We start from the raw sequence: 20,677 nt of genomic DNA, 5'->3' as shown, positions 1-20,677 counted from the left end.
CTCACTCTTTCAAGGCCCCACGTCTTCTTTGAGAGACTTGACTCCTCTTGGGCTCTTCACATCCGCCGACATCTTGTGGAGTCGTGCTCTCTAGAGGATGTTCCGGCCACTCTCTTCAGAGCTGCTCATTCCTCGATTGACTCTCCATGGGAGATCTTAGCTAGCATTGCAGCATGGCACATTTGGAAAGCCAGATGCACTGAGGCTCTGGAGGATTCTCAGGTTCACCCTTCTCACATCTTGGCCAGTACTTGGACAGATACGGTACACACTCTGATGGCCATTTGGGCGACCATGCAGGGATCATCTCGAGCAGCCTCCTCCATATTGTTGCATGTCCAGGGTCCATGCCTAGGACAATCCTGGAGAAGTTTCGTTTGTGAGCAGCTTTACTTGTCAGTCCGACCACGGGAGTAACAGAGAGTTACTTTTCTCAGAGCTTGGAGAGACTCTCCCTTCTTTGCTAAGACTTCTACAGGATTGACTTGGCATTTTCATCCTCAGCCTTGGTTTCTTTCTACCTCATTCCTCTGAGGTGTTTTCATTACATGCTTAGCATGTTGTATTTCCGCACAGAGCTTGCTCTAGCGAGTTTCTTTCTTACTTAATAGAAGTCTCCTTTTTGCCCCAAAAAAAAAATTTCATAAGTGAAAAGATAAAAGTTTGCTAAAAAGACGGCACAATTAGTGCCCATGGGGATTCCTATAATTTGTTAAAACAAAGAATCACCTATTGTGATGTAAAGATTATCTAAAAGAAAATCTACCCAAGAGCAAACATCTTCCACACTTACTACCTTTGTGTATCTTTTCTTTTTAGAACCTATGTCATGATCTTTATTTTTTAGCCACAAGAAGTCAAAGCATAAGGCTGTTTTCTCAACTTTTAGCACTTTGCATCTATCTTTGTCAACTCTCAGATTGAAAACTTCAGCCACTAGCTTTTTTATTCTAAACTTCAGGTCTTCCAGCTCAATCTTTGTGTAAAGCGTCGTAAAATCATAGGTTTGAAGGAGAATAGGAGACTCTTTTTCCTGAATGCTTCGAGAGGAATCAAAAAATTTTACAACAGGAATCACTCCTACAGAGTCATTTAAAATCCAGCTTGAGTGCGAGGGGACATCTGCCTCTTTTAATAAGTCCCTCCAAAGTTCATGGACACTAGGCAACATGGCTTTGAAGCAGTAGCTTAGCCATTTAGAGACATCCGTCAAAGTAGTCTCACAAGCAGTTGCAATAAATCTTGGCTTTTTGGGAGTTTTGTGAAACTTCCAAGCAGCACAAAGAGAAGGTATACTTGTATTGCAAACAAACCCAGAAGACTTGCAAAAACTTTGATGTTTTGAGATCAAATCCTTTTGAGAAACTAAGGCAGGGGCGTAAGTTTTGGCAAGCGAGTTCACTTCTCTCAAAAGACATTCTAAGTAAAACTTTTGCAAATAAAAACAAAGTTATTGGAACATTTGTCCATATAAGAAATGACAAAATTCCTATGGAATTTTCGAAGAAGAGTTTCATCTTCTTTAGAAAGATGGTTACTTTACTTTGAGCAATTAACCGAAGGGACTTCTTCTAGTTTCAAAGCAACTTTCTTCAAAATGTTCCCCTTCAATTCTGATAAGATATTTTGAACTCCTAAACATTCTTCTAATTGCAAAACAAACTTTGAGATTCCCTTATCGATAGCTTTTAAAAGGCAAGACTCTTTAAAAGAGTACAATCGAAATTTCGTGCCTTTCATGAAAAGGTCTCTTAAGTTACTAGAAAGTAAAATTGAGACAAAATTGAGGTATCAGCTGTGACTACATGTCCTAAATCAGCATCAATAAAGCTTTGGAATCTCTTACTTTTACAACAACAAGGTTCTCTAAGGATAGAAGATTTTGAATGCTCTAAAAACCTTTTACCTATTTCTCCATAGTTGAAAGAATTTTGTCCTAAAGTTTTTACATACTTCCAAGCTACTACTGGATGCTTCCAAATTCTTCTCACAAAATGAGGGAGAGAATCCATTACGTCAGGAGACTTCAAAATTGAGTTTAAGCCTATCTTGTCAAGTGAGGGAGAAGTACAAATACAAATCAAGAGTTCCTTATTTAGATAGACTTCTTTGCTTTAAAAGGAAGCTTTTACTTTTAAGAAGCAATCCAACGAAGTTTTAAGTTGTATATAATGGAGCTTATTTAGATTCAAATCCTCAAAAGAGAAGTTTTCCAAGGTGTATTGAAGTTTAAAAAGAACTTTGACATTATATTTTTCAAAAACTTTTATTGAAAAAAGACCCAAAGACATTAATCTATCTAGGTAGAGTAGTCTTCTTTTATAGTCTCGAGAAGCAAAAACTCTTGGAACTGAGGAAGTTAAAGAAACTAAAGGAGGGAGAAGTGGAGGAAGAGGAAGTGAGGGAGGCAACTCACGAACAACATGTGAGATTGTAGGAGAGCTAGGACAAACCTCGTGACATAACTTTAGGTTTCCATACAATGTTAGGTGTATGACTATCTTGGTAATGAGGAATGTTAAAGGGCTTGATATGAGTTCTCCACATCAAAGGGTTCTTTTTAGAGGTTCTTTTATTTTTACGAAGAGTTGATTTTCCTTCCAAATTAAAACCTCTTGGGAGAAAGAAAGTGTGTAAAGTTCTCATCCAAAACAATTCACGAGGACGAGCAGCCTTGTAAAAATCCTTGGCATTATTAAAATGGCCCTCTATATGCTCAATGGGAAAGCAACAAAAAGATTCGAAACCAGACTTTGCCATTGCCGCATATAAGGGTTTTGAATTCTCAATTAAGGAATTCTTCCTATGAACTTTTCTAGCTTCCCTAACATGTTCTTGAAAACGAATAAAAGCTGTCCTATAGGTTTGTCCTACATAAAGCATATTACTACTATGTATGTTATAGACAACATAAATTACTTGTGTGGCATGAATAGGACTAATAGAAACAGAAGTCTTGAGATGCTTGTTTCTAAGACGTCTTAGTTTATTAAGAATTCTTATGTTATTATTAGTATAATGAGTGCTAACTAATAAAGCCTTAAAGTTAGACCAATTAATGTTACCTTCCCCAAAATCATGAAGATTATTCATGTTTGACCTAGCTAAAAAGTTAAACCTTTCTCTATATATGTTTCTTCTAACTTTTTTGTTTTGATTTACCGAGCTAGGACCCAACTAAATCACCTACCAAACGATCCAACATTGGGGAACTTGCTTGCACTGTCCCTGCCCATCCCAAGGCAGTTTCTCCCTTGCTATATCCCCTAATTCTAGCAGGAGCGAGACTAGTATTTAGGGGGGGGCTTGCTTGCATAGTCATTACTCGTCCCAAGGTAACTCCTCCCTTACTACTACAAGGGAATGTCACAGGAGCCAGATGACATCCCACGAGATCGCCCTGTTGGTTTCCAAAAGGTAAATTCATCATAGCATGTATCGCTAAGCCAATATACCCCAAAACTGGCGATTACAGTTAGGGTTAGCCAAGGCCCCAAGGCCACTGTAAGAGCTTAATCAACCTAGAAGCACCAAAGAAAAAGAGAGAGAAAAGGAAAGTTACCAATAATTTTAAAAATAAAATAAATAAATAAAATAAAATAAAAAATAAAGCGGTCATACAATGAAATAAACCAAGGAGAGCAACTAAAACAAAACGCAAAAGCACACTTTTTAAAGAAATAATTTTTTTAAAAAAAAATTAAAATTGAGAGAGAGAGAGAGAGAGAGAATAATAAAATTAAAATTAAATTATTAAACAAAAAGAAAAGGATTAAAATAATAATAAGAATAAATGATAATAAGTTTAGCTGTTGGGGCTTCCGCGTAAGTAAAACGATGTAGTTGAACAGCTGATCACCACTTGGACGAAAATTCAAAGAATTTGCATGTCCGCTAAGGTGATAGAAAAATATACCTTTGTAAGACTAGAATAAGTCCAATCAAACAAAATATTCATATGAAGAAAATCTTCCTATCAATCTTCCCTAAAAGACGAGGTCCCCATCCTTCTTCCTTTTATTTTAAGGAAACTAAACCGATAACATAGACCAGCTAGTTTGCGAAGAGAGAAAACATGGAAGTACAATGACTCACGTGGAGAAATGCTCAAGGCACCCCTCCCAAATCTAAATCTAACTACATGTCAAGGGGGGGGAGTGGTATCGAAGTGCACGGAGAGGGAAAAGGAAAGACTTTTGAAGAAGGGGAAAGGGCTTTTGAAGTGGTACCAAGTAAAAGCTTAGTCGGAGGGAAAAGCAATAGGAGCACCAGTCTAGTGGAAGAGCGGAAAAAATGACTTTAAAAGGGAAGCAGAATGGTTGGTAATTTATTTGTATATACAGTGAGAGCCGTAATATTTTGAAATCCAATGGAGTCTGTGAACTGGCCAACCACATGTAAGGGCCCTCGCCAGGTCCAGTTTGGCAAGCTTTGCCCCAGCCCTCTTCCCCATCTGAGGCTTCCTGCCTGCCGTCATGCAGGCCTATGAGCAGCCCCTTATGCCCATCTCTAAGAACCATATAATCACTGTATTCATGCCCCATGGCTTTGCTCATGTGTGGCCTACAGGATAGCCAACACCATGGCTCTCCTCTGCGGGAAAGGTCTGCCCTAAAGGGCAACCTTCATTAAATACAAGAAGGAACTCCATGTGGCAGCAGCCTCTCTCCCCCTCTTCCTGCCCCCTATTTCTCTACAGGTGTCACTCCCCCATGCTCTCAGCATTTGGGGGCTTACAAACGGGGAATTGACCCTCATTTTCTGACATTTATACTGTCACATATCCTCACTTTAACAACCTTCTTTAGTAGGACATCTGCAGCCTCATGACGAACTAATTCAAAAGACAATCTCTGGTTAAAACCAGGTAAGCAAGCCTCTCCATTACTGGTGAATTCCAAGTGATGGTAAGTTTCATTTCCAAAGTTTACCAAAAGAAAGTGAATTGATGACCCGGAATCCCTTTTCTGTGTGGACTGCAACATAATTGTAACAAGTTCTAAACCCATTTGCCACTTCTACAAGTCTTGATGAGAACAACTACTTGAAGTTCTCCTCCAGGCTTCGAAAAGCGGACTCATTGAAGTCAAAATAATGATACAGCTGCATTCATATATTATTTTCGCATGCACACAAAAATCACCTGTATTTATGTCATTACTCCTTACAACCAAGATTTTCTTGTTGTACAATGTATAAATGTTCATCCACTAGCTCTTTTCAAAAGACAAAAGCACCACTCTTGAGACTCTGAACTATGCATTCCATCATATCTGACACAGACATTGTTCTGCCAAATGCAAACTTTAAGACTATGCATACAAACCACTACAACGTTTTATCCACATTCTAGCTGAAACAACTGCATGGTAGTTAAATAAACAAATCAATTGCCTGAGCAACCCACCAACAGCTTGGACAGATCTCAAGTAAGATCTGACTTCCCTACTGGACATGGAAACACTTGGAAATTTACCTTCCAGCAGATGTCCAGCCTGCAGTGACTGTTCTGAGCGACCCTCCAGTTGTTCCTGCCTTCTCTTCTTAGCCTTACTCCCGTGTGCCTTGTACACAGAAATTATTTTTGGTTCTACACGCTTATGGACGTTTACATTGAGATCATCATTTAAAATGTCCAAAGACTCCTCCTGCTCCCCAAAATTAGAGCCAATATGATGAAATCCTGTTTCAATGTTATCAGAATATAGACTTGCCTCCTTGGCCTTACTTTCACCTGGAACCTGTTCAACAGAGGCTACAAGTACACAACACCAAACCAGGTCTTCTTTTAGTCCATGTACTTCTTCTCTACAATTGCCGTGTGCAACAAAGACAAAATATGAAGTATCATAAATGCAACAGCCTTTGAAGTCCAAAGAAATTAACAGACAAGAACAAACAAAGACAAAACATCACAAGTACACCGGATCCCCCTTTCAACACTGACAGTGACACTGTATTATCCAATCCAAGAGCACAAAAAGAAAACACCTAAAGAGTTTAAAAGGTTTGTTAATGATTAAAACTCAAAGCCCATAGCCCAAATAAATAAACTGCCAGACAAGTACAATGGATGGTCTATACAGTAGCCCACGTTATTTCAACTTGAAATCATAAGGTATGAAAAAAACTAAAATTCCAAGCCATGCAACTACCTAGTTCTAAGTGACAAGTCATGCCGAAGAGTTTACAATCTGAACAAGTACTCGATAACAAACTGCAGCTGTACACTCCAGCATCCACCTTTCGAATCCCACTTCTGTTTCTAAAAGCATTATTCTATGCATCACCAACTAGGTGTAACATACCTTGAGGCTTCCACTCGATTCTGAGAAAAAGAGAGAGAGAAAGAAAATATAAATTTGACCCAAGAGAATTCAAGTCTATGTTGGAAAGGTCACCTCTCCATCTATAAGCCCCCAAATGAGGAGAGCATGGGGGAGGGAGACCTATGGCAAGATATGACCAGAGAACAAAGAGAGAGGGGGCTGCCACATGGGCAGCACCTCACAGCAAACAGAGGCTGCATCACAAGGAGCTTATGTGCAGGAAAGATGGCAGGGCATCTAGCCTTGGATCTAGCCTGGCAGGAGGCAGCTGAAGAGCAGCAAGATGGCGCTGGGACACAATGCGGGGTGCTGCAGCAGGAAAGGTGCCTATCTATGGACAGGTTTGTGGGCAGATCTATAGCCTGCACTAGGCTTGGCAGGAAGGCCGTGACACGACCACAATCGCTCTTGGAAATCCAGACCTGCACACAAGCACAAACCAACAATCATAGAACCATAAAGAGAGGCGCAGGCATGCTCACCACCCAACCATGATGCTCACGGGTTCAGGACCCGTAGAACTCGAACATCCCCCTGAGCCACAGGTTGGGCTGCTGGCACAAACATCTGCATCCAACCAGTCCACAACCTCCCCATACCACCCGAAGGAGCCCATAGGGCCTCAGGACTGCGCTGGGAATCCAGGCTACGCTAGAAAGCAGGTGCGTGTCCGCAACACGATCTACGATCCAGACCAGCAAGGAAGAGCTAGACCTGCTCTGACTTGCGTGAATGAAAACTGAACCCCTAGGCCCCTTATATAAGCTCTAGCCCAATGCCACTAAAAAAAGCTGGAACCCTAACTCGTCCGTTGCCCTTGCAATCCAGCCTGAGAATCGCCTGCCTAGCCACTAGCCTCCCCAGGCTATCAAAGCTAGTCCTGTGCGCCTAAGCACACATCAGATACAATCAGTGTTTTTTCCATAAGTTACATACGCATGCGTCATACGAGTACGGAAGTATGATTGGAGTATGGTTCAGCCCCTGGGGCTGAAACATACGTGACCCTAATTTTAACCCCAAAAAATCAGAAAAATAAGTATGGATGTATACTAATTTCTATGTATTCTTTGGAAGCAGTCTATTCCTTCTTTTACTGCTCTATGACATCCATACACCCATCATGCACCTCCTTGTCACCATTTGGAAATTTTCCTCTCCAAATAGGATGGAGAACACAAGCTGCCGCATGTAATGGAGAGTGCATCATATCTCACCTGTCAACACACAAGGCTCTAACATCAGCAAGCTTTGAGGAGTCGATCCCATCAATAGTTGCTATCTTCTCTACCATCCGATCAGTGAGCTCATATACAAGTCCCATGGTAGCCCCTTCCCTATCAGCCAAGTGAAGGATCTTCAAAATAGGTGCACAAAGCTTCACAATGAGTCTTGCATCCTGCCAAAATGAAGCACCCAATATAATAGAAGACACCCGTTGTGCTTTCATAGTGCGTGACACCATCTTCCTGCAATAATCATATATACCTAGATGAATCTAGGAACATTCCCAAACTCATCCTCTAAAAACACAACATAGTGCAGTTTCAATCTCACGAGAGTCACTCATAAAATTGAAAACCATAAACTCCATCACGCATAGTAGGGACTAGCTACTATGACATCCCCACTGACGTCATCAGCACCCAACAATGGGTGTAGACCATAGTATAAAAGTATGCTCTCACACATACAAATCCACACACCCACACATACTTGAGCATCCATTTATACAAAGTCTTCGTACTGAGTTTTCGTCAGCACTCCGGAGGTGAAGGGCAAACTCAGCCATGACGAAGGCTAGCACTAAAAAGGCTAATCAAAAAGTAGTCCAACTCTCTTCATTCAAGCTACAACTACTTGTGAAGTCTAAACGATTTCATTTTAGTCTCTCCCAAACGAGCATCTAAATCTAAATCTAGCTGATAGGGCAACGCACTATTTAAGATAGAAAGAATTATCGCAATACCAACAGGCCGCAGCTTGGACGAAAACTTCACAAGGTGAAATTTGCATGTCCGCTAATACGGCAAAAGCATATACCTAGATGAATCCAGGAACATTCCCAAACTCATTCTCTAAAAACACAACATAGTGTAGTTTCAATCTCACGAGAGTCACTCATAAAATTGAAAACCATAAACTTCATCACGCATAGTAGGGACTAGCTACTATGACATCCCCACTGACGTCATCAGCGCCCAACAGTGGGTGTAGACCATAGTATAAAAGTATGCTCTCACACATACAAATCCACACACCCACACATACTTGAGCATCCATTTATACAAAGTCTTCGTACTGAGTTTCTGTCAGCACTCCAGAGGTGAAGGGCGAACTCAGCCATGACAAAGGCTAGCACTAAAAAAGAAGGCTAATCAAAAATTAGTCCAAATCTCTTCATTCAAGCTACAACTCTTGTGAAGTCTAAACGATTTCATTTTAGTCTCTCCCAAACGAGCATCTAAATCTAAATCTAGCTGATAGGGCAACACACCATTTAAGATAGAAAGAATTATCGCAATACCAACAGGCCGCAACTTGGACGAAAACTTCACAAGGTGAAATTTGCATGTCCGCTAATATGGCAGAAGCATATACCTAGATGAATCCAGGAACATTCCCAAACTCATCCTCTAAAAACACAACATAGTGTAGTTTCAATCTCACGAGAGTCACTCATAAAATTGAAAACCATAAACTCCATCACGCATAGTAGGGACTAGCTACTATGACATCCCCACTGACGTCATCAGCGCCCAACAGTGGGTGTAGACCATAGTATAAAAGTATGCTCTCACACATACAAATCCACACACCCACACATACTTGAGCATCCATTTATACAACTGAGTTTCTATCGGCACTCCGGAGGTGAAGGGCAAACTCAGCCATGACGAAGGCTAGCACTAAAGAAGAAGGCTAATCATCACTGACAACCACTACAATAATCATCGCTGACAACCATGCGGCGCAATCCATTGTATACCCTCTCATCCAACAAGTTTGCTAACATGATAAACATGTAAGCAAACCATGTTTGTGCTGGTTTCACCAATTCCTTCTTGCTGAATTTTCTATACATTGCTTACACAGTGTGTTTCTGGGTAACAAATGTCACAATCATGTTAGCATGTACCAACACTGGCTTTACCCATGCAAGCTTTCCAATGTCCTCAAATAGGAGGTCAAGGCAATGGCATGTGCATCTAGTATAGAAAATAAGAGGCCACTCTTACTCCACCAATTCTCCGGCCTGCACATAGTTAGATGCATTGTCCATACACACCTGCACCACATTTTCAGCCCCAACATCAAGAATGACATCTTTCAGTATCTCAAAGATGTACTCTCCTAACTTATATTGCCCACTTGTGTCCACGGACTTCAAGAAGACTGAGCCAAATATGCATGAGACCACAATATTGATTATAGGCCAGCGCCGAGTGTCAGACCAGCCATCACAAGTTATGCTGCAGCCATATTTTTTCCACTTATCCTAGAACTGTAGCATCTCTTGATCTATGCATACTGCTTCATTAGTAAGCTCCTTTGTGCGCAAAACATTGTAGGATGGAGGCTTGAAGGTAGGCCCAACTTCGCCAATGGCACGAACCATCTCCAAAAAATAAGGACTCCTCACCTTCCAATGAGGAATATCCTTTGCAAAGAAAAAACGACGGAGAGCAATGTGTTCATCCTTCCATGCCTGTGACTCCCATGCCTTGGCCAAGGGTCCCTTTGACTTCTTTTGCTTCTTTTGTTTTGGCTCATATGCACTGGCACATGCATTTCAACTTGCAGTACCACTCACTGAGGCATCCCCCAAATCAGCCACATCTTCATCAAGCTGTTTTGCAGCCGTTTTCAGAGCTGCCTTTGCTTGCAATCTTCAACAAGTATCTTTCACATTTTCAGGGGGAGCGGTACACTTCTCAACCCCCAACCCCCAAGCCCAAGAAAATGTGCCCTTATACGGGTCGGTCCTCCATCCCACGAATGAGGGCAATATTTACATTTACAAGTGTATTGGGCCTTCCCCAAAGGCTTTAAGGCCTCTAGAAATTCCCATTCTAGTCCTTTTTGTCTTCCCATTTGCAGATTCTACAAGATGCAAATTTGCAAAGAGGGCAAATAAGGCAAAGGAACAATTTCAAAAAGAGGGCTTGAAGCTAAAGGCAGCTCTGAAAACGGCTGTAAAACAAAGGCAAGCAATTTCAGAGCTGCCCTGTTATCTGGCATCAACTAAAGAGAGAGCAATAAGCAGCAATAGCTTCTGCAAAACAGGAAAAGAGAGCAGCCATAGCCACTATCTTGACTTTTGGAGCAGGGTTCCATCTTTGTAGCGCAGGTCTGAAGGTCACACAATTTTTGAAGATAGGTCTCGAAAGTGAGACTCTGTGTGGTCATATCCAAGGCCTTAAACTTAACACAATGTCATAATCATCTTCCTTTTTTAGAAACTCAGTTCTAAAGGCTTGTTCGAACTCTGCCCGGGTGGATGGCTGACGCCTCAGTTCCTTCCACCAGAGTAGAGCCTTCTCGGCTAGATAACCAACTCCTAACTGTATACGCTTGTCCTGCAGGTAGGGGTGAAAATTGAAGTGGACCTGCCATTTATGCAGCCAGGTATCTTCCGATCTTTCAGTTCCCCCGTGAATTGCTTTGGGGTAATATTGGGCCCAAGAACAGAAGCCATCGCATCCATGTGGGTCAAGGTTTGAAGCTGGGACTGCATGGCAACAATTTGCTGGAACAGCTGGTCATGGTTTGAATTTAGGAGCACAAACTTTTCATCCAAATTGGTTGAAGGCATCCTTTGTAACCAAGTCCTCATAAACATCATAGTTGTCCCCTTCCATATCCCGTTCAAACATAGGGGAGTGTCACGAGGACGTGAAAAGTGATGTAAAGTATTTTGTAACTCAACCCACGCTTAATCCGGGGTTAATCGTGGTTAAGTCTAGTAACAGTTCGGCTGTGAGGGATTGGCTAGAGGAAGTGCAAACTTCCTAGAAGTTCCTAGGGGCAAAGTCTAGGTGCACCACTAGGTCCTAGGGGCAAGGCAAAGGCACTAGAGGGGGGTCTAAAAGTTGGGCCCAAAGACAACCAAAGTTGTCCTTGGTTAGGTGGGTTAGAGCTTTAATGAAGGGCCAAGTGTCATGCATGCACATGCATGCCCTTCTACCACCTACCATCTCTCTCCCCTCACCCTCTTGGGAGCGTTCCAGGGCCTAGCAAAAGCTCTCTAGGCAGATTTTGTTGCATTTTCTGGCTCTTCCAGCTGCATTTGTTGCTCTATACCCGCATTTGTGGCTGCCCTATCTCCTTCCCTACCTCCTGCACTCACCCGAAGCAGCCCAGTTGCTGTCGCAAATCCCAAGGCAGGCCGTACGGAGCATTTGCTGCAGGCATACGGACTGCATGGACCTGAGGCATGCCTCTCGAGAAGCGGAACGGACACGTGTCATGCATTTCGAGGAGTCTTGCATTCGAAGACTAGCATGCTTCCCAGTTCAAATTTTTGGCACGGGCTCCGAGGCAGTCACTTCGGGGCAGATAAGTGGACCACAACCTCTTCAGCTCTTTGTTAGTCTTCCTTCCGCCTTCTTTTTGCTCTATTGCTCTTCTCCCTAAAGCTGGAAGACACCTGCCCCCTGCTAGGAGCCTAGTCAGGGGATAGGCACGAGGATTGAGCTTGCCCCTCTGCCAAGGACAGCGGGTACTTGGTTTTGGTCTTTCTGTTGATTGTTGTTTCTCGTTTTGAAGCTAGCTGCAATGTTTTTCTTGTGTTTGGAGTCTTTTCTGGTCCCCACGGGCGTAAGTAAACACTCAGGGAAAGGCCAGAGGGACAGTGTGATGCATGTGAAAGCCTTGAGGCTGCTTGGGTACAGTTTGCTAGTGGGTTGGTGGATGCCTAGATGCCTACCAGTTGGGTCAAGTCAGAAGTGGATGCCTAAGATTGCCTTGCCAGTTGGGTTCTAGTGGTGCATTTGGATTGGATACAAACAAAGGATTGCAAAGAGAAACAGTGCAGGGGTGAGTGCAGGGGTGAACCCCTGGTGTAAAGCATTTCCATTCAGAAGCATTAAATAAATACGGAAAGGGGCGCCAAGGCAATTGGGTTAGTGGGCGTGCTGTGTACTGTTTGTCACTTAGCAGGGGCATTCTAGCCTCCCCATTGTTGTTGTTGAAGTTTGTTTCTTAGTTTTCACGCGTGCAATCCGTACGCGGCTAAAAGCAGCGATCACGCAGGAAAGGATGACGATATAGGAGTGGTGGGGTGGCAGGAGTGACCCCACTAAACAAAGAATTCATGGGCTTTTGTCCCAATTGGTGCCCTAGCTTTTAAAAAGCAAGGCCATCCAAATCTAGATGCTTGCTTTTAGGGGTTGCTTGGCGGAAAAGCAAAGTTGCTTTTTTGCCATCTCTCCTCAATATGACGGAAATTTCCCTCTCTCAGGGTCAATGCCTGCATGCAAGTGCATCCATGAGCTTTCCAACTAAAAACTCGACCCTACACTTCAAAGCCACAGGCTGGGCACGAACATCTACATCCAACCAGCCCACAACCTCTTGGCGTCCCATACCACTAGAAGGCGCCCATACGGCCTCAGGGCTGCACTGGGAATCCGGGCTACGCTAGAAAGCAGGTGCGCGTCTGTAACACGATCCAGGATCCAAACCAGCAAGGAAGAGCTAGACCTGTTCTGACTTGCATTTTAAAAAAAACTGAACCCCTGGGCCCCTTATATAGGCTCTGGCCCAGTGCCGCTAAAAAAAGCTGGAACCCTAACTCGTCAATTGCCCTTGCAACCCATCATGAGAATCGCATGCCTAGCCACTAGCTTCCCCAAGCTATCAAAGCTAGTCCTATGCGCCTAAGCACACATCAGATACAATCCGTGCACATGACACGTAGGTATGCAGGGCACCCAGGTAGCCATGTGGAGCAGCAAAGGGGACTGCAAGTGGGGCCATGTCTTGCCCTTATAGGGCTGGGCTGGCTGTGGTCAACTAGCCAACCAGGTCGGCCAGCACACAGCCCTAAAAAGTGTGCCCACAGCCCCATAAACAAGGGCTGGTGGGGTCGATTGGAGGGGCAGAAAGTCGGCCAGCAAGAGGGGCTGGTCAGTCAGTTCGAAGGGGGCCTTGGGCCCTATAAAAGGAGGCCTTTGTGCCTCAGTTATGCATCGAGTCAGCCATCAAAGGAGCAGAAAGGAGCAGGTTACCCTCATCCTTAGGCCTACAACGAGGAGGGAAAGGAGTGCTGGAGGTGGTGCTGCAGACTTAACTCACAGGGCTGAACCCTACGCTGTCTACTAGGGCAGCAAGGTGCTAAGATCTTTGGACTGAGAGTCTACATACGCTCAAGGTGGAACACGCAGGCTCAGAGATCCAGAGGTATTTGGCAAATAGTAGAAGAACCTTTTGGTAAGATCAGAGAACCACATCCACGTGGGACTCGGGATCTCAATCTCTTGTATTGTGTCCATAGCTTTGGACGGAAATATATTCTTTTGGTGGATTCTATATATGTCTTGGTTCGCTGTCTATTTGCTAGTCTACACAACACACCTATGTGAAGCACATTAAGTAAAGAAGTTTCTCATTCCACCCACACCAACACACTGTGTGAGCTCTTGGTCTATTCTATCAATCTTCCGCTGTGCGTACCCTTTGTTGGTCGATCTCTAACAGTCTAATGATAAAAATGTGAATGCAATGTGATTAATTAAGTGAATTGGAAATGACCTTGGAATGAGCTAATGGATGTGCATGGTTTGGTCAAGGTACATGCACGTGAATGATGGAGTGGACCCCACCACATGGATTGAATCAATGATCCACGTGAGGAAGGGGAGACTGCCCTCATTAACTGGCTGCACTATAATCTGTCTGGAGAATTCTTAGGTGTGGAAGATCGACTTTATTTCTTCTATCGTACTCTTTTGGGGCCTCACTCTCTTTGTAGTCCAATCCAAGTCTTCATCCCGAGGCCACTCCACGTCTTGGAGTTTGCATAAGGGCCTTGGTTTGCATGGTTCCCTTGTCCTTCTAGAGCGTTCTTTTTCCTCTCTTCTTCTCAAACTGAGCTGAGCTGAGCAGATCCCTAAGATCCCAAGAAAGGATTCTCAAAGTTGATAAGAAAGAGTTACAGCTTCCGTGGCAAGACAAAAACAATTGAAGCACTCTTCAGGGGCCCTGCAGCAGGAACGAGGAGACTTTCGTTTTTGCACAAAAGCAGAATATATCTCTTGAGTTCAGGCAAAGAACCCCGTCCAGAGCCGAAAAGGAGCAACTCAAAGGCAGACCCTCAAACCAGCGCCACAAGTGAGAAGAGATAAGTTGACTCAATGGGCTAAGCGCTTCTCTAAATCTATCTCTATGTAATTATTTTGATTCCTTGTCCATATTTGGGATTGCAGGAGTTGGATCTTTCTATTATTTTATGTAGAGTAACCTCTACTTGTGGCTCTAGACTCCTCAGGGCTGAAGCCGGCTTATTTGCTATGTGGAATGAGCTCGTGATGGCGTCAACTTCCTCTCAATAGAATTAATGAATTAGATTATAGAAGAGGGTACTGCAAGAGTTTTCATGCATTTTGGAGGGGTTCGATGAAGAGACAAAGACACGAAGCAAATACGTTCTGTTACAACGTTATTACCAGCCACGCGATTCGTGAGTCAATCGAGAAGCCTTCTCCACACCCCGAGGTTCCTTGAGGCATGGTTTTAAAGCAAAAGTGACGGCCAAGCTTTGTGATTACTGTTTGAAAATAAAGGTTGTTAGGGTCAAGAAAGAAAGCGCATGTGTGACACTAGATCGATGTGCATGTTTTCAGTGCATGATTAAGGGATGGTAAGAGAGCTTGGAAGCAAGTAAAAAAGGGAAAGGGTAAACGATGTCTGTTTATGTCCGAAAGAGTGAATCAGAATTTCTGATTTTAATTCTTTATGTGCATGACATGCTTATCACTGGGCCAGACTTGCCGAAATTTTTTGCAATGTCAGATATGGGTCGGTTGCACTACTATTTGGGCATCCAGTTTGCTAATGTTGAGGGGGGCGAGGGCTTGTGAATACACATATTGTTATATATTTGTTATATATCTGCATCATCACTGTTAGCCCGTCTCTTGTATCTCTACACTTGGCTGTAGCAGATTGGAAGCTCCATTAGAAGGGCATCGGTCTACTTTCAGTCCTGCCCAGCCAGTGGGGGTCTTATCGGCCTGCAGACTGGTACCAGTCAGTGTACTTGCAAAGCAGCATTGCAGACTGCTTCAGGCACTCCAGCAGAGCATCCCCAGGCAACTACAACGACCAGGAGAAGACAGTAGCAAAACTATGGCAGCCCGCAATCTGTACCAGAGAAAACACAGATAAAAGTTTCAGTAGGGTGCAACAGAGGCACCAGCAGCAGCAGTAGATGCATGTAAAGCTCATCCAGTGAGAGAAACACACAGGTAGAGTTTTGGGCTACTCCCATAGCCGAAGTCCTCATCAGAGGTGCGCAGCAGCAGAGGAGCAGATTAAACCACACTGTGTGGCCTCAGATCCAGCACTACTGGGCAGCACCTTGCTGTCCAGGTAGAGTGCACCATTTTGTAATACATTTTGGGTCCTCTCTTGGACGTTCCTATTCAAGTATGGGTTGTCATATCTTGCTATCTATTCCAGAACTGAGCATGGTTTTCATTTACACATACATATGTGTGCACTTCCCAAGTAGGATCTAGAAGTTCTCAAGTGTGATCTTGTGGACGATTCATTTTCCACTGCATATTCTACTAGGACTTGAGCTAGACGTACATGTTCACATATTACTCCAACAAGATCTATGTACAATTATTGCTTCAGCAGGTCGGTGAGTATGATGCTCCGCTGCCACCAGACATCCATCAGATTCAATCTTCTACTGTTCAAGTCAGTGCTACAGCAATTTATTGCTAGACAATCACCTCTAAAGACATGAAATCACAAATGACAATTATTTTAGTTATTTATTGTTAGCATTGCCACTCAGGTTGATTTGCCATCTGCAACCACATCCCTGCAACCTGTAGGATGCTCACGCCATTCACTGGCAAATGTTGCTACCATGTCGCACCCATCCTTCATCCCTGATGAGGGTATGTGGGGGCTTGCCACATCATGTGACCCCTTAAAAATTTATATCCCGATGTCCTAACCTAGGACCTAATGTCTACCTAACACCTTCTTGACCTTTAATTAATCCTAACCCACATAACATCATGGATGTCCTACCACCTTCTTAACCGTTAATTAATCCTAACCCAAAAATGCCCGCAGGTAATTTATTGAACGAACTCCATAGTACATCGCTTTTGCCATAGTTAAGTAGCTGGACGTGAAGCTTAAGACAATGAAATTTCAGCTTGTGAGATCTATGTTTCTGGGATAAATGGCGATCTGCAATCGCCTATTTTGGCCTACAACTTGCAATTGATAATATATCAATGCAACTGGCAGACTTGAGTAGCATTTGCTCACTAGTCTTGGAAGAGTCTGAATGAGAGCTTGCAGAACATGACAATCATTAGAGGCTCAATTGAGATGCAAGAATGGAAGCTTGTAAAGACGCTACACTTTAATCTGTACGTCTAGTCCTCTTATATCAAGCTGCAAATTCTTGATGATTGCGATTAGCAGAGGTAATATGCACATGGAGTTGGAGTAGACTGGTCCTCCCCACCAGTGGGCCCCCATATGAGGAGGAGAATGACATACAGCATAGGATGGGATGAAGGGGGATGGATTAGGGCTGCCATGTGGGCAGCAGACTGGCTGCCACATGGATGGTAGACAGGCATCATTCTTAGATTAGTTTAGGGTAGCCATATAGGCCACCCTTGTCAGCATGTTGGCTGAGGTTTAGGCTGGAAAAGGCCCAGTCACGTGACCATATGTGGGGCCTTGGGGCTGCAGGGCCAGCATACAAGCTGCGCATCAGGACTGGGGCCAGGTTGGCAACAGCGCAGGAGACTGCAGCATGCAGTCAGCAGCCGCAGCAGCCGCGCAGAGAACAGGTTGCAGTAGAGGGCTGGTTGGCCAGATCTGACCCAGGGTCAGCCAGATCAGGGGTATACCCTATAAAAGGGCCCTGTTTGCGAGAGGGGGGCCAGGCCGGGGGAAGGGGACCCCTGGGGGGGGGGGGGGAGGCTTGCTCAGTCTGTTGGAGTATTGGGCCTTCCAAGATCTCACACAGAGGCAGATCTGCACTGCAGTGGTGCATAAGAAGGTGAGCAGGACTCACCTTGCACTTAGTTTGGTGAACAGGAAGAGTCTACCTTAGTAGGGATAGAATATGGATATATACCTTCATAAGACTAGAATATCCACCCTGGGTACAAACAAAGGCAGCTTGTTTGCCCATCAGTTTTGCTTCACTAGAATACGCATATGATCCTCTATCTTTTGGCCATAACAGAGTACAATCTATAATTGTCTCTTAACTTTCACGAAACGTACAAATTTCCAGCAATACGTCCTCTCTTAGAGATACTAAACCCTTGCTATGCAATGCCTCTTCTGTCGTATTCAAAAACCCTAAGCTTTAACGACAGATTGAGAGACCCTAGATTTTAAAAAAAGGCTACTAAAAAGTTAAAATCTTTTTAAATCACCAACAGTTCTAACTCTCTCAAGTGGCTATTTATTGCCCAAAGGGATACTAGGAGCTCATAAGGTCTTGCACCCTTAAGGTCAAAATGGTTACAAGGGTTATGCAATACTTTCCGAGCTGCAATGCAGCCATAGTCGGGACCCTGTGGAAAAAAGCTATCTAAGATCACAATGTAGACTTTAATGATGAGCTTGAGCTGCCATGGTGAATTTATCTAATCAATAATGGAATAATAAAGATTCATCATTGTTATGAAACATCAAAGATGTTCACGAGACTCTTAAATGTTATAACTATGTTCAAAACAAGTGCAAACATAATTCAAACAATCACTGAACCCCCCAATAGTTTTGAAGTGAGGGTCTGACAACGTGGACACAAATACATTAATAAGACAACAATGAGAGTACAAAACACCAGACAGAGAGGAAATAACCTGAAGTTTTCTCCGTGTACAAACCAGCCGCAGTCCAATATTTTGTGAAATTCTTCTTTACTCTCTTCATAAGATCTAAGATAGGATCTCCTTTGTGATTGTAATCCCGGCAGTTGGCCCACACAAGTTGAACATCTTCATAAACCTGGCGTGAATTTCTGTACTTCCCACCGTTCTCCAAAATTTGACATATTGTGCCCAGATCCATGGGGCTTCTGATAACCTCAAAATAATCCTGATAGAAACTGATGCAAAGTCAAGTTGACGTAATGTATGACTTTGCTCAAAAACACCTCAACTTCTCTACCAAGCGACAAGTGAAATCCTTACGGGAATTCCAAGGGCCATTGGATCCACAGGAGCATTGAAAGGCTCTGCTGCTTCCATCTTCATTATTTTCTTGATAACCTATTTTCGGGTAGAGGAAGATTACTTTAGCGCTGCCGATTGATTGCACGATGCTTTTGATGAAATGCTTTAAAAAGGCAAAGTCGAGATAATTAATGCGTGTAGAATTTGTTAGTAAGGGACCGACCGATAGCGCAGCCTTCAGTTCATTCCGCACTTGTTCCGGCCGAATGTGAGAATTGCGGTCTGTACGCGATGGAGAAGGGGCACTGTGTTCCCTCGCTGGGGTTCTGGGTTCAGGATCCCTCGACAATGCTTGCCGCTTCGAGCTCGGTTCCTCCACGCTTCCTCCACTCCGCTTCGAATTTTTCTGGCCAGATTTCACCGATTTGGCCCCATCCTTGCCAGACAAGCGAGATGGAGCTTCCGTCCTTGAAGAATCCGCGACCGGATTGTTCTCATCTTGTGGAGCCGGTGGTTTCACGCCGACTGGAGACTGTCCCCTGAATTTAGATGGTTTAACCTTCAATCGCAAGCTACCTCGTCGTGCAGGAGCCCCCTGCCCTCCCTCCATCAGATCCATGTGTTTGTCATTTCCGGTCTCGCCTGCAGAAAAACTAGGTCTTGCCTCGTCGTCGTGCCCATCCTCATCCGCCTGACTGACGGACGTATCCTCTTCCCTGAGCTCGCTTCCGGAAACCTCAGGATTCTGTTGCTTCAGTCTTCCTACACCCCTCGGGCCCCTCTTCCTCTTGTTTTCGACCCTTACAAATGGAATGAAATTTCCCTCCTGGTTAACGACCTCCGCCTGGTTTTTCTTCGTTGGTTGTGAAGCCGGAGAAACATGAACTTTTTGTAATGGTTTGCTTTTGACGGTTCCTTTGACCTTCGTTCTTGTCATTATTGACTATTTTTTGAAGATTTGGCCGACTTCAGAGCTGCTCTAGGGCTGCAATTCCAAGGTGTGATGTAGCCACCTCTGCACAGCACAGAGTCTTACCAAGTTTGAATCAACTCCTCCGTGCAACCACATGCCAAGGTCATCATAGCCAAACTGATTTGGAACTCACAATGCATTTGCGGTGCTCGTCAAAGCACAGTCACAGATGCATCCACAAAGCACAATCACAGCAATTGCATCCACAAAGCTGTGCAGGATTCTAACCGCACATGTGCTCGGACTTCAGGATCAGGCAATTGGCGATGTTGACGCTCAAAAATTGCTGGCGTCGATCACCTGGCATCACGAAGAAGCCGGAATTGTCAATTCCTCTGCAAAGTTAGCAAGAGGGGGGGGCTCCCGGGATGGGCGTGGCGAGAATTGTCCCAAGAAGTAGGGTTTTTTGGGAGCATGAAGCAGGAGGGAGACCAATTGAAGCAGCGATCGAGCGAAGGTGTATGAGAAAAGGAGATAAGGTGGATGCAGCTGATGAGGACGTGCAGGAAAAGCAGGAGAAGAGGATGAAGAAAGCTAAGAGGGGAGAATTGAGGCGAAGCTATGAAGAGGAAGAAAGGGCGCGAGGAAGAAAGGTGGCTGGGTGGCTATGGCGATTTCAAGTTCCAAGCTCATTTCAAAATTCTCAAACACACACGCTCACACACTCTCGCACACACATTCTCTCTCTCATCTCTCTCCCTTCTGTGTCTCTCTCTCAGGGAGAAGGTACTACCTCCTTGCTTATATGCAAATCAATGAAAAATGGGAAATTTTTGCCTTGAATTAGAGCGGTTTACCCAGTATCAGGAAGGCCCTTCCGGGGAGCAAGCCGGTTGGATTTCGGCGATCGACCGGCGGTTGGGAGCCAAAATTTGCTCGGCTTCCGATCAGGAAGGGTCGACACGTGGCCGGTTGGGAGCCAAAATTCGCCTGGCTTTCGATCCGGAAGGGTCGACATGTGGCCTTTCCCACACGTG

At 44.1% G+C, this 20,677-nt stretch overlaps 1 protein-coding gene across 3 annotated transcripts in view; it reads right to left on the bottom strand.

The window, feature by feature from the left end:
* The window catches only part of LOC147902210 (DNA-binding bromodomain-containing protein), a 29,716-nt gene extending 9,326 nt beyond the window's left edge, over nt 1-20,390 (bottom strand). For 2 of the 3 annotated variants that reach the window (XM_087374829.1, XM_087374831.1), the window contains exons 1-5: nt 19,929-20,390; nt 18,951-19,742; nt 18,746-18,823; nt 18,416-18,650; nt 5,477-5,755 (exon numbers count right to left, since the gene is read on the bottom strand). In XM_087374829.1, the coding sequence (XP_087230955.1) occupies nt 5,477-5,755; nt 18,416-18,650; nt 18,746-18,823; nt 18,951-19,664 (1,306 nt within the window). In that variant the 5' untranslated portion in view covers nt 19,665-19,742; nt 19,929-20,390. The remainder of the gene's footprint in view (nt 1-5,476; nt 5,756-18,415; nt 18,651-18,745; nt 18,824-18,950; nt 19,743-19,928) is intronic. The other variant, XM_087374830.1, reaches the window with a different exon arrangement.
* Between the last annotated feature and the right edge of the window lie 287 nt (nt 20,391-20,677).

Source organism: Dipteris shenzhenensis, chromosome 5 (assembly GCF_047967505.1).
Source record: "Dipteris shenzhenensis isolate YYH24624 ecotype China chromosome 5, Dip_SZ_1.0, whole genome shotgun sequence".
Lineage (NCBI taxonomy): Eukaryota > Viridiplantae > Streptophyta > Polypodiopsida > Gleicheniales > Dipteridaceae > Dipteris > Dipteris shenzhenensis.
The sequence above is the reverse complement of the archived record's forward strand: the minus strand, read 5'-3'. Positions and strand labels throughout refer to the sequence as shown.